Source organism: Columba livia, unplaced genomic scaffold (assembly GCF_036013475.1).
Source record: "Columba livia isolate bColLiv1 breed racing homer unplaced genomic scaffold, bColLiv1.pat.W.v2 Scaffold_132, whole genome shotgun sequence".
Taxonomy (NCBI): domain Eukaryota; kingdom Metazoa; phylum Chordata; class Aves; order Columbiformes; family Columbidae; genus Columba; species Columba livia.
Window position 1 is genome coordinate 865,535 of NW_027043028.1, and position 27,295 is coordinate 892,829.

General features: G+C 52.0%; 2 protein-coding genes across 2 annotated transcripts; one reads left to right on the forward strand and one right to left on the reverse strand.

The window, feature by feature from the left end:
- Positions 1 to 1,991: 1,991 nt before the first annotated feature.
- LOC135577650 (olfactory receptor 14J1-like) lies at positions 1,992 to 2,525 on the forward strand (the record flags this gene model as incomplete). Its single annotated transcript, XM_065047781.1, has 1 exon — positions 1,992 to 2,525. A coding segment is annotated over one exon (534 nt), but the record flags the coding sequence as incomplete, so codon positions are not given.
- Positions 2,526 to 14,033: 11,508 nt separating this feature from the next.
- Positions 14,034 to 14,993, reverse strand: LOC135577629 (olfactory receptor 14J1-like). The gene has a single exon (XM_065047759.1). It carries the CDS (start codon positions 14,991 to 14,993, stop codon positions 14,034 to 14,036), a length of 960 nt encoding a protein of 319 aa, XP_064903831.1.
- Positions 14,994 to 27,295: the final 12,302 nt, after the last annotated feature.

Sequence of the window (27,295 nt, forward strand, 5' to 3'; positions counted from 1 at the left end):
CGCCTGGGGCTGCTCCTGTGCTGCTGAGCTGGGCTGGGCTCCTGGGACACAGGGAGCTCATGGCAGCGGCAGCGCTGCAGAGAGACAGCTCTGCCCAGGAGCAGCTCCTCTGCACACGCAGCAGGGCTGAGGGCTCTGCCTGGGGATCTCAGGAGACGAGCAAGGCAGAGAGAGATTAAAGGTGGTCAGGACTGGGAGGATGACTGAGAGCTCACTGGAGGAGAAACCTTTGCAGCCCTTGCCATGGTAAGTCTCTGGGTGCAGGGCAGTGCAGCTGTAGCTCCTGGAGGCAACTCCTGAAACTGGCACAGGCACAGCTTGTGGGATCTGTAAGGACGGGGCTCTTGTCAGGCCATGTTGAACAGCTGTGAAGCCGGGGGAGCACCCAGGGGTGCCCAGGGCTGTCCTGCAGAGCAGGGTCCCTGCACCCCAGGGCTGTGCCGGGCAGGGACTCTGCCGCCTGCCAGGGTCAGCGCTCAGCCTGCCCGGGAGATCCCATGGCAGCAGCTGTGGGTGGAAGGAGCGACCCCCGGCAGGGCAGGCAGGGAGCTTGTGGGGTTGAAGGGGGCTGTGTGGGTCAGGGCTGCTCAGAGCTCCAGATCCCCCCACAGACATGGCAGAGGGTCCTTCTGAACAAGGACATTGATACAGCAACAGCTGCAAGGGAAGGAGTCTGTGCTTCCGGTTTTCCACTCTTGCTCGTCTGGGTGTGCAGTGGGAGATGGGGATTTATTTCTCTCTTTGGAGCAGACACTGAGACCCCAGTTCTCATTAGGACTTGTCTGAGCTGCTCCTGAGCCCCTGCACACACAGAGCTGCCCCTGGGCAGTGCCAGGAGGTGTGAGCAGGACAGAGCTGAGCACACAGCGGGTGGGACGGGGTCTGTGACACTGACAGGGAGCAGACCAGGGACAGACACACAGCTGCAGGCAGCACAGACATGGGCAGGGAGAAGGAGCTCCTACCAGATATGCCAGGGATGGGATTTAGGAACCCCCTGCAATCCCCTGCAGTGCAGACACATTTCCCAGTGCAACCCCTGGTCTCCTCTCCTCCCCAGCAGACCCTCTGCCCCAAAGCCATGGGGTCCAGGTCACGAGTCTCCACCTCAGCAGCTGGACCTCCAGGTGAAGGGTTCCTGGAACGTGGTACTCAAAAACGGTGCTAAAAGTACTTGCTCTCCAGTGTCATGTGAGTGGCAGCAGCACAGCCGGGTCAGGAGAAGGTTCCACAGCATGCCCGTCTGCCTTTCTGTCCTTGCTTTATTTTCTGGTAGCACTGCAGTGTCCTTCCCTGTTTCTCCACCTGTCCCTGGTGCTCTTGCTCTCTGGGGTTGGGGTGGGAGTGTGGGTCAGTTTTTGTTCTGACACCAACACAGGGGGTCTTGACCCGTAGGTGTGTTCATGGAAACCAGATGCCCAAGCTGCATTTTTAACTGTGATAAACTGTTTTTTCTCAGCTGGTAGAAAGAGAGAATGAGCTGAAACATCCCTCCATCAGGGAGGGCGTTTTCCATGAGAAGCAACATGTTTATTTTCCTCAGAGAAGTCTCTCCTAAACTGTCACTGCCTTTTCCTCCTTGCACAGGTCCTCATGCCCACAGGCAGCCAATGTCCAACAGCAGCTCCATCACCCAGTTCCTCCTCCTGCCGTTCACAGACACACGGGAGCTGCAGCTCTTGCACTTCTGGCTCTTCCTGGGCATCTACCTGGCTGCCCTCCTGGGCAACGGCCTCATCATCACCACCATAGCCTGGGACCAGCACCTCCACACCCCCATGTACTTCTTCCTGCTCAACCTCGCCCTCCTCGACCTGGGCGCCATCTCCACCATTCTCCCCAAGTCCATGGCCAATTCCCTCTGGGATTCCAGGGCCATCTCATACTTGGGATGTGCGGCACAGCTCTTTTTGTTTCTCTTCTTGATCACAGCAGAATATTGTCTCCTCACCGTCATGTCGTACGACCGCTACGTTGCCATCTGCAAACCCCTGCACTACGGGACCCTCCTGGGCAGCAGAGCTTGTGTCCACATGGCAGCAGCTGCCTGGGCCACTGGGTTTCTCAATGCTCTGCTGCACACGGCCAATACATTTTCACTGCCCCTGTGCAAGGGCAATGCCCTGGGCCAGTTCTTCTGTGAAATCCCCCAGATCCTCAAGCTCTCCTGCTCACACTCCTACCTCAGGGAACTTGGGCTTCTTGTATTTAGTCTGTTAATCAGTTTTGGCTGTTTTATGTTCATAGTGGTGTCCTATGTGCAGATCTTGAGGGCTGTGCTGAGGATCCCCTCTGAGCAGGGACGGCACAAAGCCTTTTCCACCTGCCTCCCTCACCTGGCCGTGGTCTCCCTTTTCATCAGCACTGGCGTGTTTGCCCACCTGAAGCCCCCCTCCATCTCCTCCCCATCCCTGGACCTGGTGGTGTCTGTTCTGTGCTCTTTGGTGCCTCCAGCAGTGAAGCCCCTCATGAACAGCATGAGGAACAAGGAGATCAAGGATGCCCTGAGAAAACTCATATCTTAGTGTTTTCTGAAGCAATGTACTGCCCATCTGCTTCTACACAGGAGTTTTAATGTAGCTAATTACAGGCTCAAACTGTCATCTGGATTTTCTGTTGTTATTTGTTGTTTTCTTATTGCGATGATGTTTTCAGCCCCTTTTTAATCCACTGTCTGCGTTTCTTTTATAGCCACTGGCTGTTTAAATGAGGAACAGTACACTTCTTGTCTCTAACCAAAATAAAGATTCCTGTAGTGACTTGTTTTTCACTATATCCTTCCTGCAAGGCCTTTTTGCACGTTCAGGGACAGTTCCTATGATGGGTGAAGGGTAAAAAAGTCCATCCTGGCAGCCCTGCCAGGGAGCAGCAGCGCTTGCTCTTCCAGAGCTGTTCTGGTTCCACTCCCACACTCTCCTTCTCATCCCTGGTGTTGGTGCAAGGCCTGAGTGCTCTGGCAGCTTGGTCACCGTCCTGCTGTGTGTCAGTGCTGTGGGCGCAGGCAGGGACAGGCAATGGGCACTGCTGTGACAGAGCTGGCCTCACAACAGCCTTTCCAGATAGAAAGGTGATCTCCTCAGGGCAGTGCATGATGGTTTATATCTTCTTGAAAAGTTTCTCTCAAGCATATTCCTACAAAAGTCACCCACAGATTAAACACCATTGTACAGCTGAACAGTGTGTGTGTGCAGGGCTGGCACACAGCAGTGTCCTCTCACAGCCAGGCTTCTGCCAGAGACCTGCAGGACCAGCAGAGCAGGGGCTGGGCTGTGCCCCTGTGCACTGGACACCCCACAGAAGGAGCCTCAGGTCAATCACCATGGACTGGCCCCTCACAGCCATCATTTCCAGCACTGGCCTCTCATACCAACTCAGACATCTTTGTCCCTCCATGGAATCACACTGAATGAGTAGGTCAGAAGTTCATGTTCACATTGTACGGATGATATGTGAGCATGTACATCATGTATGTGAGGTAAGATGAACGTGAGTCAGAACGAACACCATCAGCTGTTCCTTGGGGTTCCATGAAGGCCTGTGAGACAGACAGTTCCTTGAGGTCACATCATGTTGGGACTAATATCCCATAGGAAACCACCAGAAAGCAGCACTGGGATGTGCTTCCTTTAACGAATGTCCATTCCTAATGATGAGGGACATCAATGATGAGTGCAGAACATGGTGACACACCATGGGGCTGAGGTGCCTCCCAACCTTTGGGAATAGGAACAGGAGGCCAGAGAGACACTGTGACTCCTGCCTTAGTGTGTAAATGGGAAAGTGTCTGATCCTGATTATGTCAATTTGTTTTAAGAGTCCACAGGGCCAGCTCAGATGTGGATGTCTGACAGAACCCTGATATTTCTTTGTGTGACTCCAATGACAAACCCCAGTGGCCCATTGAGATTTATCTCAGCTGCCTTGGACAGGCTCATTGCAAGTGTCCTTATTTGCTCCATCACCTTTACCATCCCCATCACATGCTGTTCTACACAGTCCTACACCTGCCCCTCCATCCCTGTGGGAAATTCTGGATTGTGGTCTCAAAATGTCAGAGTGATCAGAGAGGTTCAGAGGTCCCTCAGACAGTCAGACGTCAAACCCATCTTCAGGAATGGCAGGAAGGAGAACTGGGAGAATGACAGGATGCTCAGCCTACGTCTGTCCCTGGGAGGGGGCCGGACCACATTTTCCTGCACCCATCTCCAGGCAGCAGAAGGCCTAGAACAACCTCACCTGGTGCCCCCTCCCTTGAGAAGGAGAGTGAGACAAGATGATGTTCAGGGCTCTCTTCAAACCTGACTTATTCTATGATTCAATGAGTCTTTACCTTGGAGAGGTGTTTGAAGACAGAAGATGTCCTTACCAGCTAAAAGAATGAATCCTGTCTGAAATTGCTAACCTAAAATATGTAAATCCTCTCAGTTTTGGTCAGTCTGCTGTTCTAACAAAGATAAAAGTGACTTTTAAAACACCTAATCAGAACCTGCAAAGAATACTGTCCTTGCAGCACAGACACTCTGGAGCCTGCACTATTAGCTGAGTCTTGTTTTATCATCTGTCTCAAGACTGTTACATAAAGTGTCCTTTAGCTGAACTTTGCTCCTTATGCGCCCATATGCATCCCTAGGATGGGAGACCGGGGTCAGCCCGGGGCCCTTTCTCAACAAGCATGCGTGGTGATAAAATGGTTATGTAACCAATATGCCAATGTGTGAACACTTGCTTCTTCAGGACTGCCGGGAAGGTCTGAATGTAGTGATAAGGTTTTGGATATAATAGATGTTCCTTCTCTATCTGTTGTGCTGGTTTCATTCCAGCATCCAGACTTGCACAGCTCTGGAATAAACAAGATCTCATCTCTGGGGGTGGGATTGGCTTTGCACTTCAGGTAGCGAATTCACCATGAGAACCAGGAAGAAGGAAAACAATAAGAAATAAAAGAGGTAGGAGAGGACATAGAAAAGGTTTCAACATTTCTCATTCCTGTCAAGAATGCTTCTCCTCTCAGATCTTTAGCAGGAAATAGATTTGATCAGTTTGAGAAAACAAGCATAGCTTTATCTAGTCAGGTCACAGCCCATAAGGAGGGGGATGGATGGGTGTGGGATTATGATGGCAGTTGAGTCTCCAGAACTCATAACTGAGTGGAAAGACTTAGGCTGTGAAGGGGACAGTGGGGTCAGTTCTGTGTCTGGAGGTGACAGCCCAGCAGCAGGGACATGGCTGGGAAAGAACCTCTGCCCAAGGGCCCACAGGTCTTACCCAGGAAGAGAGACGGGTTGTCATGTCCATCCCACCTGAGAACATGATGGGACATCGGCAGGGACGTGGTCGTGTCTGTCAGAGAAGCTGAAAGGCCAGCAGCACTCACGGGATTTAGAAGATCATGGTGAGGTGACTTCTCTCTGGTGAGGTGAAAGACCACAAGAAGCCTAACGGGTTGGGTTCTCTGCTTGAAGGGCAGTTTGTGAGATGGTTGAGTAGCAGAAAAAAAGCAAGAAAGAGGAAAAAAAGTCACAAAGTGACTTGGAAGATGGAGACTGGATATCAGGAGTAAGAAATGTCACTGGAAGGGCAGTGCTGTGGTGCAAGAGGTGACCCAGAGGGAGCTGGATCAGCCCATGGTTTGTGTGCCAAAGAGCAGCCAGTGAGGGTGCAGACACAGCAGTGAAGGTGCAGAAATGCTGGGTGAGAGCAGGTGGGGAAGCGAGATGGGTGTCTGCAGCCTGCAGGGTAAGAGGGGCAGGGGTAGCACCGTGTAGAACAGCCTGTGGTGGAGATGGCAAAGGGCGCTGTAAGGCTGGAAGGGACCCACAGAACCCAGGTCTCTGTCCCCTTGGCCAGGGCAGTTGTCTCTGCCACTGAGGCCCAGGACAAGACATGTTGTCCTCATGGCACTGGGGCCTCGGTGCCTCCTTGCAGCCCCATGGGGAAGCTGGAAGTTGTTGTCCCAGTGTTGTCCTTCCCTGGGCCTTGCACACCCACATCCCACGGTCCCAGGAAGAGCCCTGAGCTGTGTGTGAGGGACAGGATCCCCCTTCCCATCGCCTGGAGGTCATGGCTCCTCCTTTCTGCTTCAGAAAGCAAACCAAGGGGTTTCTGAGCATCAGAGCTGAAGAAAATACTCAAAGGAGACCTCATGGTGGCTACAGCTTCCTCACAAGGGGAGAAGGAAGAGAAGTTATTGATCTCTTCTCACTGGTGACCAGTGAGAGAACCCAAGGGAACGGAAGAAATATGTGCCAGGGGAGGGTCTGTTGCACATGAGGAAAAGGTTCTTCACCCAGAGGTGCTGGACACTGAACAGGCTCCCCAGGGAGGTGTCACGGCCCCAACCTGACAGTGTTCAAGAAGAGATTGGACAACGTCCTCAGACACACGGGGTGACCTGTGGGGTGTCCTGTGCAGGGACAGGAGTTGGACTCCATGATCCTTGTGGGTCCTTCCAACTCAGGACATTCTATGATTGTATGAAATACTAGGTCAAACGTCCATGTTTTCATTGTACAGATGAGATGTAAACACACACATCATGTGCATGTCCACTGTGTGCATGTGGTGAGATGAACCCAAGTGAGCACAAATGCCATCAGCTGTTCCTTGGTGTGCCATTAAGGTCAGTGGGACAGAGAGGGTGTTCAGGGGTCTCTTCCAACCTGGGTTATTGTAGGATTCCATGAATCTTTGCCTTGGAGAGCTTTTCATATCAGAAAAGACAGAGAAAGAAGAAGAAGAAAATTAGGTGCAGAAGCAGAGATATAAAATGCCTCAGAGTAAATGCAGCAGCTCCTCTGAGGAATGTTTCTCCACTCAAACCCTTGATAGGAAATCTATTGGATACATTTGATGAAAGCAGCTTAGTTTGATCTGCTCACACACTGGACCACAAGGGGGGTGATGGTGGGTACGATGCCATGTGGTCACTGTGTCTCAGGAACTCATAGTCCAGTAGGAACCAATGGCTGTGGAGGGCACTGTGAGGTCACTTCTGCCTCTGCAGGGGATTGGCCAACAGCAGGAACAGGGCTGGGAAAGGACTGTGAGGTCACACACACCAGACGAGCAATCGGGCCCAATCAGCATGGCTGGATGAAAGGCAGGTCCTGCTTGACCACCCTGATCTCTTCTGTGACAAGGTGACCGGCTGAGCAGATGAGGGAAAGTCTGTCGTGGGGAGTGAATCCGCCACACGGGCTGTGGGTGTTGTGTCCTTAGACTGCAGTAAAGCCTGTGACACCGTGTCCCACAGCATCTCCTGGAGAAGCTGCAGCTCATGGCCTGGATGGTGTATCTGTGATGGATCAAGAACTGGCTGGAGGGACGGGCCCAAAGAGTTGTGGTGAGCGGAGCCAAATCCAGTTGGTGGCCGGTCATGAGTGGTGTCCCCAGGGCTCAGTATTGGGGCCAGTTCTCTCTCATCTCTTTATCAATGATCTGGATGAGGGGATCAGGCGCACCCTGACTATGTTTTCAGGTGACACCAAATTGGGTGGGAGTGTTGATCTGCTGGAGGGTATGAAGGCTCTACAGAGGGATCTGGAGCTGCTGCTTCATTAGGCTGAGGCCGTTTGTGTGAGGTTTAACAAGGCCAAGTGTCAGGTCCTGCACTTTGGTCATAACAATCACCTACAACACTACAGGCTTGGGGAAGAGTAGCTGGAAAGCTGCCTGGTGGAAAAGGACCTGGGGTTGTTGATTGACAACAGCTGAACATGAGCCAGCGTGTTCCCAGGTTGCCAAAAAGGCCAATGGCTTGATGTGCATCAAGAATAGTGTAGTGGGCAGAACCGGAGCAGCGATCATCCCCTTGTACTCGGCACTGGTGAGGCCACAACTCAAATCCTTGGTTCAGTTTTGGGCCCATCACTATAGGAAAGACCTTGGGGTGTTGGAGTGAGTGCAGAGGAGGGGGACAAGGCTGTTGAGGGTCTGGAGCACAAGTCTGCTGAGGAGCAGTTGGGGGTTCTGAGGCTGTTTATCCTGGAGAAAAGGAGGCTGAGAGGAGACCTTTTTGCTCTCTACAACCATCTGAAAAGAGGTTGTAGCATGGAGGGTGTTGGTCTTCTCCTGAGTAGCAAGTGAGAGGATGAGAGGAAATGGACTCAGCTTGTACCAGAGAAAGTTCAGAATTGATATTAGGAAACATTTTGTCATGGAAAGGGTTGTGAAGCAGTGGAACAGGCTGCCCAGGGAAGTGGTTGAGTCACCATTCTCTGTTCTTTAGCACAGCTTCTAGGAGGATCTGTTCCATCATCTTCCCAGGCACAGGTAAGAGGCTGACAGGTCAGTAGTTTTCAGGATCCTCCTTTCTACAGCAGAGAAACACTGCCACACATCGCAGGTTAAAACGTGGAGACTGGACATGAGGAGGAAGAAATGTCACTCAAAGGGCAGTGCTGTGGTACGAGAAATCATCCAGAAGGAGCAGGAGATCAGTCCATGTACTTGTGTTTCCAGGAACAGAGCATGAGAGTGGAGACACATCAGTCAATCTATGGAAATACCAGGGTGAGAGCAAGGGGAGGAAGCGAGATGGGTGTCTACAGCCTGCAGGGAAACAGAAGCAGCTGAGGGACAGTGTAGGACAACCTGTGGTGGAGATGGCAAAGGGCACTGGCAAGGCTGGATGTCACCAAGAGAACCCAAGTCTTTGTCCCCTTGGCTATGGCAATGGCCTCTGCCACCAAGGCCTGTGAGGAGACGTGTTGTCCTCAGGCACTGGGGCACCTCATGGCCTCCTTGCACACCCCAGTAAGGCTGGGAACGGTCACACCATTGTCCTTCACTCAGCACCACACAGCCCACACCCCCTGCCCCAGGAAGAGCCCTGAGCAATGTGTGAGGGACAGGATCTGCCTTCCCAGGGGCTGGGGGTCAGGCCTTGGCCTCTCTGCTTCATCCAACTAAACCAGGGTTTTCTCAGCACCTCAGCTGCCTGCACGTTTCCCTTTGTTTATCTGCCATCATGGCCTCCAATTCTCTGCTCTAACGAGTCCCTGGGGAGGCTCTGCTGGTACTTGCCCTCAGTGGAACTCATTAATACTTCAAGGAACTTAGTGCTTTTTTCTTCTGGCTTTGACTTCTGGAAAGGTTTGTGCAGTCTCCTCTCAGCACCTGAGTAATGTTCAAGGACTCAGCACCCAATGCACCATGGGGCTCATTACACTCAAGAAAGCTCTAACAAACCATGTCTCTTCTTGTTATGTCCTTCCAATCTTGTACAGTCAATTAGAGAGTTTTCTTTGTGTAATTATGGAGAAAGATTTCAAAAAGCTTCTGATAAAAAAGTCTTTCTATTGTAAAGGGTGTATTTTAATCCTTTTCAGTTTGGAGAGGATGCGATTGCAGCATTATCTGATGTTGATCCAGGGTCTCTCCTAAGGAGGTCTGGACTGGCTGGAGAAGCTGTCCCTTGAGGTCTCACACCGTGTGGACAACCTTGCTCCTCACCTCCCCAACCCCATCGTTTCTCTCATTGGCCCCCTGGGCCTTGCATCCCTTTTCCTCACACCAGACTTCACTGCAGTCTGCAGCTGGATGTGCCAGCTCCTTTGCACCAGCTCCCACCTGCTCTCCTTGCAGACCCAAGTGCACACAGGAAACAGGGACTTTGCTTTACCCTTGAACAAACAAAACACAACTGATGAGAGTCATGATTAAAAGAAAACACACTCCTCAACTGTACACCAAGGACAAGCTGCCACCACTGAGGTTCACCTTCTCCAAGGCAGAACCATGCAAGAAATGTTTTAGACGGAAAGGAAATTATAAAATAAACACAATAAAAGAGTTGGCTAAAGACAGAATAGACAGACTACTGAAAGGCAAGGAAGCTTTTAACTCCTTGAAGCTGAAAGCAGCAACTGGATTGTTGACAAGTGTGTGAGTGATCAAAGAGTAAGAGGAAGGGAAACCCAGAGAGCAATCGCGAGTGCTTGTGTGCAGATCAGCTGCTGGAAATGGGACTTCAGACACGGTCAGTTTAGTCAGGGCAGGAGGAAATACCTGGAGGATGAGGGAGATGAGATGCACAGATAACAGAGAGAGTGCTGAGAAGGCAAATGTAGTGGAGGATCAGAAGTTCTCATCTCGTTCTTAATGCACATCCTGAAAAGTCTCATTTTGATCTAATGGGAAAACACTGACATTTAAAGTATTCAAAACAAAGGTAGGAGAATTACAACACCAACAGTGTTTGATGTTTAAAGTTGCAAGAACACATTTCCTTCACTCTACATCTTTCAATTGGTTTCTTTTTCCCTCCATTTTTAAGAAATGTTCTCTAGATTTCTATCCTACCAAACCCTACAACATTAAGAAAGATAATCCTTGTGTCTTTCAGAGTTGAAGGCACCAAAGTATGCACAGCCATGGGCTGTCAGTGCCACTTTTAACCCTTGGCACACAGTGAGTCATGCTGGAAGCTGTTGGCCACTCTTGACTGATGGAGGAAAGAGGGATAAAAAGGTTAATTGAACTGTTCTCTTTTTAGATGGCCATGTTGACAGTGATCTCAACAGACCTGTGTTGTCTGTCTTTCTATGTGATCATAAGGAAAAAATTATATTTATGTGTTGGTAAATATATAGTAAAATGTATAAGTGTGTCCAGTTACATTTCCTACCAGCACTCTCCAAGGAAGAATCTTTCTTCAGATAAATTGCTCGTTTGATATTGTCTTTGTCACCCATCCCCTGCCCCACTGGCCACTGGGACCAGGGTGCCCTCAGCCGCCTTCCTTGTGCTGACCACATCTTTGGAGAAGCCCTCCTGGGTGCCCTCCCCTTGCACGGCCATTTCAGCCACTGCTCAGCGTTGGCTTTGCTGGCTCCATCCCTGCACCCCCAGGCCAGGTGTCTGTCAGTCTGTCTGTCTCCTGGGCAGCCTGTTCCCCTCCAGCCTCCCTGCACGTCCTTCTGCTGTTTGATCTCCTAAGTCAGGGGGTCCCTGTTCATCCATGCTGACCTCTTGCCAGGCCCTGCTGGACTCCCTGGCCATCAGGTTGGTTTCTTCCTGGGCTCTGAGGACATCGCCCCTGAACAGGGACTCACAGCCTGTTTGTTCTGCAGGACAGCCAAAGCAGATCCTCCAGTAATGAAATCAGTTCTCCTGCAGGACTGCACTCTTGTTCTGCAGTTGTCCTGCTTCTCCACCATCTCATGGTCACTGCAGCCATGGCCGCTCTCATCCTTCAGACCCCCAGCCTGATCCACCTTGTCTGTTTGTAGGAGACCAGCCCTCGTCAGCTCGTCCATGTTTGTCTCAAAATGCTGTATTCCACACCTGCAGGAGCCTCCTGGGTTGCTTGTGCCCAGTGCTGCTGCCCTCCCAGCAGACCAAGCCATGGTCCAACTTGCCATGTAATCAAGGACCTGTGACCATGAAGCTTCCTCCAAGGCAAGGCTCTGTGCACACCAGGCTCCCCTCTGCACAGAGCTCATCTCCAGCTCCTCATCCACCCGCCTGCCTTCCCGAGGAGCCCTGACCACCCCTGGCTGCCCTCCCACCACTGAGCTGTCCCACCAGGGCTCTGCAGTCCCCATGGGGAGCACGGTGCTGCCTGCCCAGCAGAAACGACAGTGCTGGGTGGGAGAAAGGAGAGGCAGGTGCAGGGGAAGTGTCTGGAGGTTGGCTGTGAGGTGACCCCTGGTGCCAGAAGAGGATGATGCAAGGTGAGGGGTCATGTGAGGGAGGTAGATTTTGAAGTCCCATCTTTGAGAACAACCCAACTGGGCACGTGGTGAGTCAGGCCTAGTGATGTCACCTGGATGCTGGAAAACACACCCAGCAGTGCTGAGAGCCTGGGAGACAGGAGATGCAGGAGAAGGGGAAGATGACACGGCTGGAGGTGGGTTGTGATGCCACTTCTATTGCAGATACATGGGGTAGATGTAGGCCAAGCAAACATGGATGCATTATTACTTGTGAGGTCACCTCATGACAGCAATGTGATTGGCCAGAGGTAGGCAGGTATCATGAGGTCATCAAGGACGCCAGATGGGAAGGCTGCAGACAAATGACCATGCCCCTGGTGAGGCCCTGCCCTGGAGTGAAGCCACCTGTACGTGCCATGGGAAACTGTGGGACGTGCATGAGAAAGTGAGGGATGTGAGAAGGGACCAGAGGACCAAGGCAATGGAATCCAAACTATCACATTTGAGTGCAAGTGGAGGAAACCTGAGCCCATTGGGGAAAAAGTAACTGATGATGGTTATGAATTGTTGAGGAGACCGGGGCAGAGAAAGGGAGGGATCAAGGTGGATCGTGGAAGAAGCAGCCTGTGGAAGGGTGGGGAGGAGAGGGATTCAAGTGACCAGCTGCTCATGGGGAGGTGGCTGGTCAGTGCTGCTCTGGCCACCCCCCCTGCCTGATCACCATGGTCTGTCCTGCTTATTAGACTGGTTTCAGCTGGGGTAGAGTTAATTATCTTCGTAGCAACTCTATGGCACTGTGTTTTAAACCTGTGATGGAAACAGTGTTGATCGCACGCCCATGTTTCAGTCAGCGCTGAGCGGTGCTTGCACACAGTCAAGGCCTTTTCTGCTTCTCACACTGAGAAGTGAGAGTAGGCTGGGGGTGCCCAAGAAACTGAGAGGAGACACAGCTGGGACAGCTGACCCCAGCTGACCAAAGGGATCTTCTGTAGCACATGAAGTCATGCTCAGCAATAAATCTGGGAGAAGAAGTGAGGGGGGAACACTCAGAGTGATGGCGTTTGTCTTCCCAAGTAACTGCTATGTGTGATGGAGCCCTGATTTTCTGGAGATGGCTGAACACCCACCTGCCAATGCAAAGCAGGGGACAGATTCCTTATATTTCTTTGATTGCGCACACAGCTTTTGCTTTACCTATTAAACTGTCTTTATCTCAACCCTCGAGTTTTCTTTTACTTTTAAGATCTTCCCCTCATCCTGCCACAGCAACAGTGTGGTGCTGAGCTGATGACCAGGGTTAAACTACAATATTTCTTAAACTCTGTTCCTGGCTATTTACTGTGTGAGTGGGTTCACTGTTGTGTGTGTGTTTGGGTGTAAATGTATGCACACGCTTTCTTGGTCAGGTCTAAGTGAGGCTAGCAAGGAAGAGGGAACACCAGGATATGAAGAGAACTGGGGCTGGAATGGCCAAGTGGACAATATGTATGAGTCTGGGTTGACCCAAACCCCAGGTCCACACTGGAGGGACCACAGGGGTGTGTGAAACTGCAGGTAAGTTCTACCTGGGATGTGCAGACAACTTGTGCAACCTTCACAGCAGCTCAGTCTGAGAGGAGGAACAGGACACGCTCAGTACTGTTGCTCATGGTTGTGTAGGTGCTGCTGTTGGTGTGGTGACTGTGAAGGTGCTGTTCCCTGTTGGAACGGGTCTGTGTGGGGTGGGCTGTTTCCATCTTTGTTTCCCTGCAGGTACCTGGATTTAGTGCTTTGCCATGGGTTGACTCCACCTTGGGCCATGTCTCACTCTGTGGGCTCCAGTGGCTGCCCACCTCAGGCACACAGGTACATGTGTATCTCATGGGCTCTCCAGGCAGCTCCAGATTCCTCTCCTGGAGGATTGTCCTCTGCCCCATCATGCTCTGGGACAGCCCAGTCTGACTGTATCTCATGACCACTCCCCTTCTCCGCTGTCAACAGACAACAAGGGTTGTGTCTTAAACCACAACTCTGTTGTCTATCAGCTACCAACGTGACAACGAACTTTGACCTCAGGCCCTTTTGAGTGAAATTCCTGGGCCTGTTGTTGAGATCAGCTTTAGAACAACAACCAAATATTGAGGAACTGCTGAGAGGAGATGTCATTTTATTACGGAGATGCTATGGAAGACCAAGCTCTGAAACAGTGTTAGGAAAACATTTATACAGGTTTCACGTGTTTTAAAAATATTAATAATGGGTACATTTTTCAGGATAGTCAGCTAAACACAAACAATTATGTACGAACATAATAACCATAAACAACAATATGGGTAATGCTAACAAATTAAGAGGGATAAAACAAGGTACAGGCCTGCACTGGGATACAAATAGACATCATTTGTGGACAGTGACGGAAAGCTGATCAGTATTGACAAACACCCATGAAATCACTTTCCTAATGGACTCCTTGAGCTCCTGGTTCCTCATGCTGTAGATGAGGGGGTTCAGTGCTGGAGGCACCACCGAGTACAGAACAGACACCACCAGGTCCAGGGATGGGGAGGAGATGGAGGGGGGCTTCAGGTAGACAAACATGGCAGTGCTGACAAACAGGGAGACCACGGCCAGGTGAGGGAGGCAGGTGGAAAAGGCTTTGTGCCGTCCCTGCTCAGAGGGGATCCTCAGCACGGCCCTCAAGATCTGCACATAGGACACCACAATGAAAATGAAACACATGAAAACTAAACAGGCACTGACCACAATAAGGCCAAGTTCCCTGAGGTAGGAGTGTGAGCAGGAGAGCTTGAGGATCTGGGGGATTTCGCAGAAGAACTGGCCCAGGGCATTGCCCTTGCACAGGGGCAGTGAAAATGTATTGGCCGTGTGCAGCAGAGCATTGAGAAACCCAGTGGCCCAGGCAGCTGCTGCCATGTGGACACAAGCTCTGCTGCCCAGGAGGGTCCCGTAGTGCAGGGGTTTGCAGATGGCAACGTAGCGGTCGTACGACATGACGGTGAGGAGACAATACTCTGCTGTGATCAAGAAAAGAAACAAAAAGAGCTGTGTTGCACATCCCAAGTATGAGATGGCCCTGGAATCCCAGAGAGAATTAGCCATGGATTTGGGGACAATGGTGGAGATGGAGCCCGTGTCGAGGAGGGCGAGGTTGAGCAGGAAGAAGTACATGGGGGTGTGGAGGTGCTGGTCCCAGGCTATGGTGGTGATGATGAGGCCGTTGCCCAGGAGGGCAGCCAGGTAGATGCCCAGGAAGAGCCAGAAGTGCAAGAGCTGCAGCTCCCGTGTGTCTGTGAACGGCAGGAGGAGGAACTGGGTGATGGAGCTGCTGTTGGACATCTGCTGCCTCTGGGCATGGGGCACTGTGGAAACAGGAGAGCACGTTGACAAATCAGGAGAGAGTTCTCCCAGAAAATCTCTTCCCCGCCTCAACCAACATCCCTCTTCTACTCCCACCTGTGCCACCGCATACAGAAATGCGAATTGTTCTCTCCTTTTTGGCAGCCCCTGTGGTCATCTCCCTGGCTGGAGCACTGGTTTGTGCTTTCTGATTGTGCTGTGAGGATCAGGGCCTCTTCCTGTGGGCTCCCAAGGAGTCAACCCTGCCCTACAGCACCGGGACCTGGGAAAGGGGGGGAGTTCTTGTGTTTATACATAAGCATAATCTACTTATATCGTAATCATAATTCACAATATCATGCCAGGGAAGAACTGGGATGTCCTAAAGCCGTTCTGACTGGGACAGAATAGGCTCATTCCCCAGCCCCACATGTCGCACATCCCAGAGCCCCACAGGGCATGATGGGCTTAGGGAATTTGCTCCCACAGAGACATCTCCTGCCGGGAGCTGTTTCTCTGTCCCCATGTCTACTCCCTGTCACTGCTCTCAGTGTCAGTCTGTCCCACCCCCTGTGTGCTCAGCTCTTCCCTGCACAAACCTCCTGGCAGCTCAGCACTGCCCAGGAACATCTCCATGTGTGTGCGGATTCTGCTGAGAATATCACACCAGCCCTAAAGGGGCTGGAAAGGAGATGTTGCTGCTCTGTGAGCCAGAGAGCGTTGAATTGCGCTCTCAGAGAAAAATCAATATTTGGAGTTTCAGCACTTTCTCCGTAACTGCAAGACATATTTCCACCTTACCTTTCCTAGCCAGCCAGCCAAGAGTAGAGGACAAAAGGCAATAATTGCTTCCCTGTCAGATAATCCCTGCCTTGTTGTGCCTCTTGGAATGTCCCTGGGGGTGAGTTGTCAGCAACTCTGATCCACACAGCACCCTCTCAAAGGCAGAATGACCCTGTCCTGCCCGGGATCACTCCTTCCCCCCACAGCTTCTCCCCTCCTTTTTGCTGGGATCTCCCCGGGCAGGCTGAGCGCTGACCCTGGCAGGCGGCAGAGTCCCTGCCCGGCACAGCCCTGGGGTGCAGGGACCCTGCTCTGCAGGACAGCCCTGGGCACCCCTGGGTGCTCCCCCGGCTTCACAGCTGTTCAACATGGCCTGACAAGAGCCCCGTCCTTACAGACCCCACAAGCTGTGCCTGTGCCAGTTTTAGGAGATGCCTCCAGGAGCTACAGCTGCACTGCCCTGCACCCAGAGACTTACCATGGCGAGGGCTGCAAAGGTTTCTCCTCCAGTGAGCTCTCAGTCATCTTCCCAGTCCTGACCACCTTTAATCTCTCTCTGCCTTGCTCGTCTCCTGAGATCCCCAGGCAGAGCCCTCAGCCCTGCTGCGTGTGCAGAGGAGCTGCTCCTGGGCAGAGCTGTCTCTCTGCAGCGCTGCCGCTGCCATGAGCTCCCTGTGTCCCAGGAGCCCAGCCCAGCTCAGCAGCACAGGAGCAGCCCCAGGCGCTTTAATGACCCCTCTGGTGGGTTTGGTGCTGAGTCCATGGACCTCAGACCCTGAGGGGAAGCTGAAGAAACTTCTCAAGAAGTCAAAGTCAGATGTAAACTCCAAAGTTTCTTGTAATGTTAATGGGTCCCACTGAGGGACACAGCTGAAGAACTGACCCCAGAGTTCGGTTAGAGCAGAAAACTGGAGGCAGTGATGACAGGTCAGGAAAAGCAAAGTAAAGGTCTCTCTGATGCTGAGTAAACCTGGATGTGTTTCATTAACCAAAGAACTAAGCCCTGACCCCCAACCCTGGGAAGTCAGATCCTGTCCTTCCCACATTGCCCAGGGCCCTTCCTGGGACAGTGTGATGTGGGGCTGTGCAAGGCCAAGGGCAGGACTATGGCCCCACACCTCCCAGGTTCCTGTCTGGGGACAAGGAGGCCATGAGGCCCCTGTGCTGCAAGGACAAGGTGTCTCCTCACAGGCATCAGAGGTGCAGACAACAGCCACAGCCAAGGGGAGAAGGAGCTCATGTCTGGTGGGGCTTTCAGCCTCTTTACATCCCGTGATCATCTCCACGACAGCCTGTCCTGTGCTGTGGCATCCCCTGCACCTCTGTCCCTGCAGGCTGGAGACATCCCCCCTGCTGCCCCACCTTGCTCTTGTCTGAGCATCTTCCTTCCTTTGCTGAGATCTCTCCATCCTCCCCAGCTGGTCCTTGAAGCACAAAGCCTTGGGCTGATGCAGACTCCCTCTGCTGACCTGCTCCCCCACAGCACTGCCCTTCCACTCACATTCCTTTCTGCTCATGTCCAGCCTGGACCTCCCCAGCTGCACTTTGGGCCATTATTTCTTTCTCATGCACTTTCCCACTATGCAGAAACCTCCACCACCTCTGAAACCACCCTTCAAGCACTCTCAGGCTACTCCTGCACTGCTGCAGCCTCCCCAGCGCTGCGGGGCCAAAGCAGCCCAGGTCCCTCAGCACCCCACACCATGTGCACAAGGTGCTGAACCTGCCTTGGCACAGCCCTGCACTCTGCAGTTCCTCCCTGCTGCTCCAAACTGGGAAGCCGCACACTGGCACACACCCGTGTGTGTGGGTCACACCAGTGCTGAACCGAATGGGATGAGAACTGCAGGTGTCTGGGTCCCCACGCTCCTCCTCATGCAGCCCCGTGTGCAGCTGCCTTGTTCATGGTGAGCGTGCACCACGGGCTGGTGTGGGGACCTTGTAGTGCCCAGGCCCTTCTCCTCAGGGTCACTGCTCAGCGTGTCAGGTCCTGCTCTGTCCTGATCGATGGGGTTGTTCTCCTGCCCCTATACAGAACTGGTCACTTCCCTTTTTAAATCTTTAGAGCTTTCTGATGGGCGAACACCAGATTTTCTCAAGGTCTGCACTCTCCCTTGACTGAAGCTCCATTTGTTCAGCTCATAATGTTTGCATGCAGACGGCTTATCCTGATAAGGGTGTCTCTCCCAAGATACCAGGATGTGGAGTTGAAGGGCACTACAAATACCATCTTCTGGAGAAACTGTGGGGCCTTGGGCGTCTGATGCTCATAGTGCCAGAGGTCTGGACTTTGAGGGGAAGTTTCCCTTCATATGAGAGAGCAGCAGGAATGCGTGGAGCTCTGCCTGGGGACAGACAATGTCAGCTGAAGGTTGAGGAGTCAGCATGAGAGGGCAGAACAACATGGGCAATGTTGTGGTGACTGGACATCACCTATACACTCACTGATGAGGAAGAGGAATGAGATGAGGCCTCCTTCAGACAAATGAAAGAAGCCTCATGTTTCCAGGCCATGTCCTCATGGCAGACCTGAGATATCCCAATATCGGCAAGGTACCAGCATTCCAGGAGGGTTTGGAACCCATTGACAACATCTTCTTGACATCGGTGACTGAGGAGTCAGTGGGGTGAGGTGCCCTGTGGGACTTCACACTTACAAACCAGAAAGAGTTGGTCAGGATGGAACAGTCAGGGATGGAAAGTGGAGCTGAGGCTCCTGGGAGATGAGAACAAGGCCAAGAGCAGGATTTCAGCAGAGCAAGCTTTGGCCTGCTGAGGGACCTGCTTGGGTCCTATGGGATATGACCTTGGTGTCTGCAGAGCTTTTCTCTCCCATCTCCTCCCTCCTCTCTCCCACCTGCTGTTGTGCAGCGTTTTTTACCCTTTCTCAAATACAATATCCCAGAGGTGCTGCCAGCATCACTGAGTGGCTCAGATTTGGCAAGGAGTGGGTCCATCTTGGAGCAGCTGAAATCGGCTCTGTCTGACATTGGTCAAACTCCTGTTGTCTTCCCAGAGAGGTGACAACTGTAGCACACCCACACCTACCCCCAGTTCCAAGAGTTTGTCATGTAAACCCAATAGAGAGTGACAATGTGTTGGGTGTTATAAACTACATGATCATGTAGAAGAAATGGACAAGATCTTCTGTCAGCAACTCAAGGAGGAAGTCACCAGTCAATGAGCAGGTTCCTATGGGGAACTGTAATTGCTCTGACATTAACTGGCCTGGCAAAGTGGCAAGTGCCATCAGTCCAAAGGATCTTGGGCCAACTGCTTAACGTGTCTGCATTGTGGGCCAATGAGAGTGATGCTCAACTGGATCTGGAACTGAGAAACAAGGAATAGCTGGTGAGGGATGTGAACATCAGTGTCCACCTTGGCTGTTGTGACCAGGACACAGTGGGGTCCCAGGCGCCAGAGGGGAGGGAGGAAGGGCAGCAGCAGAGCACAGGCTGGTGGGCTCCAGAGGAGAACACTTGGACATACTGGGGGATGGTGAGCAAAGTGGTGACATGGAAGTAGATCTGAAGGATGAAGGAGCTCAGGAAATCTGATAATCCTTACAGGACAGCCTGCTCCAAGCACAAGAATGATCTCTCCAAGTACCCATGGAAAGAAGCATTTAACTCATGAGGCTGCTGATCTGAACCGATGGAGCTGCAGGGCACAAAGGCAGCACACAGGAGGTGGAAGCAGGGGAAGCTAAAAAGGGGGAATTTAGAAACCTTGGCTATGGATGCAGAGAATATGCCAAAGCTGCCCTGGAATCGATACCTGCAGGGGAGGCTGAGGGCAGCAAAATGAGCTGATACAGCTTCCTTACAGAAAAAGACCAGGGTAACATAGACCTGCTCCTAAACTTTGTAAGAATAGAATCAGACAGGACTGAGGTTCTCCATGGCTTCTTTGCCTCCATCTTCACCAGCAAGGTCTCCTGGGCCTTTGTTCCTGAAGGCAGGAGTCTGGAGAACACCCAGCAGTGGATGGGGCTCAAGTCAGGGGTGACCTGAGCAAACTCAGACACCGTTACAGAACAGGAGATGGGTCACTTGACCAGCTCCTGAACACGAGTATCGCTGTGCTGTGGCACCTGAGATTGCCAGGAACACCCACCTCTTGGTCCAGAGGAGTGTGACTCCTCTTGAGGTGTCCTGGACTATCTCCTCACTCACATGGTGATTTAGGCACCCACTTTTCTGACCTATTCAGTCTTCTCAGGACACGTTCCACATCCATATGAACAGGAGAGTGGTTATACCACCTGTTCTGGAAAGGCAGGGAAGGGTGAACATGGACAAATATAGAATAGATTTGGCTTTACTCCTATTTATTATGGAAATGCTCTGTGTTTCGCTATTCCTGAAATCTCCCTAATCATCCACACCAGACTTGAAGCCTTTATGAAAATGATGCACAGAGCCTTGGCTTGTAAGGGCATTTTATATGCTAGTGAGCCCTCTGCTGCCATGATCCTGAACTGCAGCTACTGAGAGAATGAACAAACGTCTAATGAAGTGAAAGGCAGAAGCAAACCCCAAGTTTCTGAGGGTGTTTGGACCCCATGAAGGGCCATCACTGACACAGCTGTGAAGGAAACAACCAGTCCAGGTCCCTGTCCCTGCAGGCTGCTGAAGGAAAGACTTGGAGACACTGGTTCCAGGTGGTGAGGGCCATGTGGAGGTGGCTCTGGTGCCATGTCAGCCCTTGATGCTTGTTCATCACCAGAATGGCTGAGCCCTGACCCCTGGGACCTGGTAGATCTTTCTCCAATGTTTTTCAAGGCTTTTCCTGTGGTCAGTGTGAGTGTTTTGTGTTTTGGGGGTGGGTTTTATGTCGAGTGCTGTTGCTTTAACTGCAAGGCTCTGGTGTTCTGTGGAGTCGGAAATGCCCGTGAATTCCTCATAACTCATCCAGCTTCTTTCATACACCTGGCAATGGTCACCAATCACCACAATGTCCCAATCCCACACTTGCTTGAATCCTCTATTTGGATCCTTACCCATCACTCCAGGAGGTTCATGGATCCACCAGGTTCATGGATGATTCCTGAGGACCATCCAAGTGTGGGCAGTGTAAGAGAGGAGCAGAGCAGGGTCAGCTCATGGGCCATGACTGAGCACAGCCACCCCAGCAGCAGCCGTTCCCCATCTCCCAGGCACAGCCATGCCCACAGCATGCAAATGGCACTGCCATACATGATTAGCCCAAGAGAGGCCTTTCTTCCTTCCATATTCCCAGGAAAATCTTCCTCCTGTTCCTCCTCCACCTGCAGACATCAACTGCTTTCCATTTCTGGGCTCAGACGTGGCTGGAAGGGTTCACTGAAGCCATCAGCCATCTCATTGCTTCTCCCTGACATGCCCTGACCCTCTCCCACACCTACAATGGCCAATCACGGCTGCTCAAGGCTCCCGCTTTTCAGAAGAGGCCTCGAGCTTCTTGGTTCTTCCTGGTGCTTATTATAAACTTCCTCACTCTCGCCAGAGTTCACAGTGAACTTTCTTGTCCATAACAGCCCCTTTATGACCATGTCCTACTAAATGGTTGTGTTTGTATGATCATTTGTGCAGAAAGGGCAGTCACAGGACAGCACCCAGTATGTCAAAACTGATGCCAAGTGAAATGCCGTAAAGCCCTGATGAGTTCCCCCTGTGTCTGTGTCTCTCCTGGAAGGAGTCTGTCCCGAGAAGGGGATCCAGCTCCTGCCACTCTCTGCAGAGGCACATGAGCAGTGTCCATCACCTGGGGACACAAATGGTGACGTTTGCCAGACCACCCTTCATCTGAACCACTTAGATGTGTGCTTGTGGATGGGGTATGGAGCCTTATAGTGCAAATGCCTATTTAATTGTCATTGCCTGAGGGGCGACCACAGATGCAGAGTACTATTTTACAGATATTTAAATATAAGCATATACAACTGACATTCCTAGACATGTTACACAAACACCTGAAGGATTATTCATGCCTTTTAACATGATTATCCACAGAAGCCCCACCAGCTTTGCATCTCAGGAAATGGGATCCAGAGTCCAAGGGCAGGATGGTTTGGGCTCTGTGCTGGGATCTGGAAACTGAAACGTGCTCCCATCTCCCAGCCCCCTGCCCTCCTCAGTGAGGGTGTGAGACATTCTGCCAGCGAGGGCTGAACTCACAGCCATGACCAGTATCTTATGTCCAACTGCAGCCAGTGGTGTCCTGCCAGCTCAGGATTGGAGCTTCCATTGCTGGACGTGTTTAAAAGACGTGGAGATGTGTCGCTTTGGGAAATAGTTTGGTGGTGGACTTGGCAGTGTTTGACTTACGGTTGGACTCCATGTTGTTAAGGGTCTTTTCCAGCCTAAATGATTCTATGACACTATAAATCTATTATTTGGGTTGATACCGTTCCAATCCCATCATCTCCAGGTTCCCTCAGAGGCTGCTGTTGTGTGGCACAACTGTCCTGGCTCTCCAGGCAGGTTGGGCACTGGGTTGGTGTCTGCAGTGGCAGTTTTCCCCTTCCTGGGGTAAAAGGCTGTTGAGCAGAGACAGTTGTAGAGATTTGGGTCACAGGGGTTTGCAGCAATCCTGTCAAACTCTGAGCAGGATGAGCTTTGGAGCCCAGGAACAATGGAGATGCTCTGAAGGATGTTTGTGAACAGTGATGCTGGCACTAGTAACAGTAACAGGGAACTCCTTATTCTCAATGATGATTATGATGAACTAAAGCTCTTTAATTTCATTCCTAACAGTCATTCTTGCTTTTCTAAGCATCTACTACACCTCAGCAGTTGTGTCTTGAAAGAATTTCTTAGAACAGTGCTTTTTCTCTCACTTCTTTTTTGTTATAGTCATTTAAAGAGTACACCTCTTGGACAGAATTACCGCCAAATTGTGCTCTTTCATTATTTTTCTACCTATTAATTATTTCTTATGTGGTGTGATGTGGAGGTTGCATAGAATAGTTTCTTTTTGAGACAAAGAAGGCCAAGGAACAGATCCCAGGTCAGTGTAAAGGCCCAAAGGAATCCAGAATCTTTATGTGTGTGCACTGACACACACTGTCACCTGCATTTCCAGTCTCTGCAGTCCCAACAGTGCAGCAGAGTCTGGAGTTCTGAGCCCCCTTCATCTGCCCCGTGTGACACGTGTAAAATGGAACTACCCCAGTCCAATGGCTGGTTTTGATTCTCTTCACAGCCTGAAGCACCACATGGGTCAGGAGACAAGCCAGGATACCCAACCAGGACTCACATGCTCTGCTCTTACAGTTCAGGTGTTCCCGGGAATCTCAGCAGACATGTCACGCTGATATCTGGGTGCAAGGAGCTGGTCAAGTGCCTCGTCTTCATTTCTGTAACGGTGGCTTTGCTGCCTGGCTGATGTGCAGACTAGGTACATGGATGCTGACACCTCTTGAACAACCTGCTCTAAAATGATTAACAAGGTGGGATGTTCTTTCTGCAAGGGCATTAGGAGAGTAAAAAAGACCCTGGATTGGGGCAAATGAAAAGGAATGCAAAAGTTGTGGTCAGGACTGTTTGGAGGCACTTGTAAAGCAGCCCTGCACATGTAAATTATTCCTGTGGTCTGGGAGAACCTGAGAGCTGTCCCTAAATTGAAAACATGAAGGGGAAGGAAGGACAGTGTCATTCAGGCTCAAGGGGACCTTGGGAGGTGTCTTGACCAACCTCCTGCTCACAGCAGGGTCAGACCAGATTGCTCAGGGCTTGATCCAAACACATCTTGGTCACTTTCTGGGACAGAGTGGGTGCTCACTCCTGGGAAACAGCTTCCAGTGCTGGACTGTCCTCAGGACTGGAAAGTTTCTCCCTTTCTACAGCACCTTTCCAAGCCCAACCATCCAGATTGGTTTTACCATCTACTTACACACTGACACAAACAAGAATTTACTGCCCTGGGCACAAGAATGTTGTGGGGGATGATGCTGAATGCCTTGCTGACTTCCAGGTAACGGGCCATTATTGTTCTCCCCACGTCCACAACCCTGTCCTTTCCTCACAGAAAGCAAAGAGGATGGACAGACACAATCTGCCCTGGGCAAACCCTGTCACCTTCTCTTGCAGACACCCAGAAATGGGGTCCCAGTGGACATGCTCTGGGGCACAGCCCTTAGTTCCCCTGCTCACCCATTGGCCATTTTGAAAAGTGCACACACTGTGTGAGAGCTGCCAGTGGTCAGGGAGTCCCCCCAGGCTCCATGAGCTTTCCAAGATGGGGGAGAGTGGCCTCACTGTGACATTGTCCTGCTGTCCCAGCTCCTGGGATGCTGCCCCCGCTGTCCCATAGACTGGAAAGGATTGTGTTAGTTCCGGGGACCCCTGACTTGATCCCCATGCACTGCTGCTTGTTCTGCCTCCAGTCACAGAAGCCTGGGAGACCTTGCTGGTGAAGGTGGAGGACAAGAGATACAGAGAATATCAGTTGTTTCACATATTAAATTCATAAGTGTCCACACAGTGTCTTTGTTTCTCCTTTAACTGTTCCTGCAGTAGTAACATCTCATTATGGGGCCCTTGAATTGCCTTATAGGTCTAGACTGAGTTTTGATCTGGACTGTTGGTGTGCTTGGAGGCTGCTGTCCTTGAGACCAGATGAACTCACTCCTGCCACCCTGCCTGGCAGTTCATTCCATCCGTGTCACAGCTCTGTCTGCAGCACTGACAGCTCCAGCTCCCCAGTCAGGTCCCTGGCTGAGGACATTGCCTCACATCTGGGCTGAACCACCCCAGCTGTGGCACCAGCCCAGCTCTGACCTGCCACAGGAAACCTGGTACCAAGTGTCCAAGAGCCCATGTGTGCAAAGGCTTTGAATCAGAGCACAGACATGACATGGCCAAAGACTGATGAATGTCTCTCTAGACCTAGGAGTGTAAAACCAGAACAAAATGCCTAAGTTCATTCAACTGAAGATATTACTCCCCTAGCTTGGAGAAATTAGACCCTTTTCTGTAATATTCCTGGTGTACTGTCTAATGATGGGACAAGAAAATATGATTTACCGATTTATTTTTTAAAATGAAAAAAACAATGCTGGAAAGAAGTGTCTCTGAAGAGGAGAGAGAATCAACATCACTGATTACTTCAACTTTGAAGCTGTGCCATTGGAGCCCCAGGGACACCTGGAGGAGCCCAGAGGGGACAGAGAAAGGGACATCAAGGGCTGCTCCTGTGCTGCTGAGCTGGGCTGGGCTCCTGGGACACAGGGAGCTCATGGCAGCGGCAGCGCTGCAGAGAGACAGCTCTGCCCAGGAGCAGCTCCTCTGCACACGCAGCAGGGCTGAGGGCTCTGCCTGCAGCACCGAGGGCACAGGAGCCAGGCACAGAGAGGGAAACGCAGTCTGGGCTGGGAGGATGCTGAGATGTCACTGGAAATGAAATCCTCTCAGATATGAAGCCTGTGGCTGCAGGGCATTGAATCTGCATATCTTGGTAGGATCTCAGAAAGCTGTCACATTGCAGAGCCTGCGAGAGATGTAAGTACAGCTCTCAGAGGTTCTCTGATCAGAGGGGAGGATGTGCTGCAGAGCAGGGATTGCCTTCTGCACTGTCAGAGTGACAAGACGTGAATGCTGCGTTCTCCCCAGGGTGGCTGTGGGGTGTAAATGTAAATGTGCAGGCAGGGGTGCCCAGGGCTGTCCTGCAGAGCAGGGTCCCTGCACCCCAGGGCTGTGCCGGGCAGGGACTCTGCCGCCTGCCAGGGTCAGCGCTCAGCCTGCCCGGGAGATCCCAACAACACCGAGGGGAGAAGATGTGGGGGGACGAGCGACCCCCGGCAGGGCAGGGTCCTTCTGCTGCTGGGTTCTCCGTGGGTCGGGGCTGCTCACAGCTCCAGCTCATTCCAGAATATTGACAAGAGGAGGTTTCAAGGAGAAGAAGACAAAGAGTACTACAAAGATAAGGAACCTCCCTGAGTCTGTGTTTTCAGTCTCCTACTCTGGGGAATGGGTGGTGATTAAGGCAGTTCTTAATTTTAAACAAATACTTGAGACACATGAACTGCAGTAGGTCTTCAAGAGAATCCTGGCATGCCTTGGCTCTCCTCTGCCTATGCAGAACCAGCATCACCTTTGCTGGACACCTTACACTTAATCTGTAATCTGTTTTCCAGCCTGCAAACAGGAAGATGCCCCCAGGCAGTGCCCTGTGAACAGGCAGGATCTGTAGGGCCAGGGGGAGGGCACAGAGGGTGGGATGGTCTGTGAGCACTGACAGGGAAGAGACATGGACAGGGAAACACCTCCCAGGGGAGAATCTCCAGGCAGCAGGGAAATGATCAGAAATGAGAGGAAACCGAACCCGGAATGGTTATGGGAGGGAGAACAGAGAAAAGTCCCTGTGATCCCCTGCAGTGCAGATCCCTCCTGTGAGCAGCCCCCTGGCCTCCTGTCCCACCCAGCAAAGCCTCTGCCCTCAGGGCCGGGGGCTCCAGGGCATGAAGCAGCTCCTGTGCAGCCAGAGCTCCAGTTCCTCTGCAGAGCACAGGGGCTGAGAGCAGCTGCCCGGCAGTGTTGGTGTCTGGGAGGTGCTGCACAGCTGGGGAAGGTGACGCTGTCTGAGTGGCCGGCTGCCTCTGCCCTGGCATCTCTCACACCCACCCTCACCGCATTCTCCTTCTTGCTCCCCTGCTCTGGGTCACTGCTGTTGGGATCTTGTTCTTGCTGTCAGGCTCTCTGGGGATGGCAGTTTCAGCTGCAGAGCCACAGCCTGATCTTGTGGGTCCTTTCCTGCAGGTGTGTGCATGGGCACACGTGTCCCAGCTTTGCTCTGACCTGTGGGGTGTGGGCAATGCAGTCTGTGGGGCTGGGGAATGAGCTGTGTGTGTCCTGGGCTAAATGTGGGGTGCTGAGACCTTAGGAAAGGATGAGACCTGTCATGGTCTGAGGTGGATCCCTCTGCTCTCAGCAGTGCCTGGTGGCTTTTCAGGGTAACATGGGAGTGTGATCAGCCCCCATCTCAGAAAGGTGCCAGCCCAGGGCAGCTGGAGCAAGACAGAGGGACAGAGCAGCTGCCCTCACTCTGCACTGACCCACAGGCATCCTCTGGTCTCGCAGGACTCGCTCTGTTCTCCCTGAGTGCAGCAGAAATGCTGAGGGTTTCTGACACCCAACAACACTCCCCAGGGTGGGAGGGGAGAAGAAGCTGTAGAAACACCAAACCTCTCCAACTCAGTTTCTCAGCCCTGGGGTACAGATGCTGACAGTCCCTTCTGCACCAGGAGCGGTTCCAGCTGACAAAGCTGAACCCCAGGACTGGCCCCTGCCCACCCGATCACACAGGGCCAGGCTGACTCCTCAGGAGCCCCTGGGCAGAGACCCTGCTCTTCATTGCACACTCATCAAGCACCAACGAGGGCTCAGCCAGGACGATCTCCTGGAAAAATAAAAGTGTCTCTTTGTGTGACAGGGTGGGAGCGTCTGTGAGAAATGGGTTTGATTATTCCCAGAGAAGCCTCATCTAAACCTTCACTATCTTTTCCTCCTTGCACAGGTCCTCATGCCCACAGGCAGCCA

Excerpts from the sequence above, each read along its gene's own strand:
- LOC135577629 (XM_065047759.1), bottom strand. The coding sequence starts at position 14,993 with ATGTCCAACAGCAGCTCCATCACCCAGTTCCTCCTCCTGCCGTTCACA.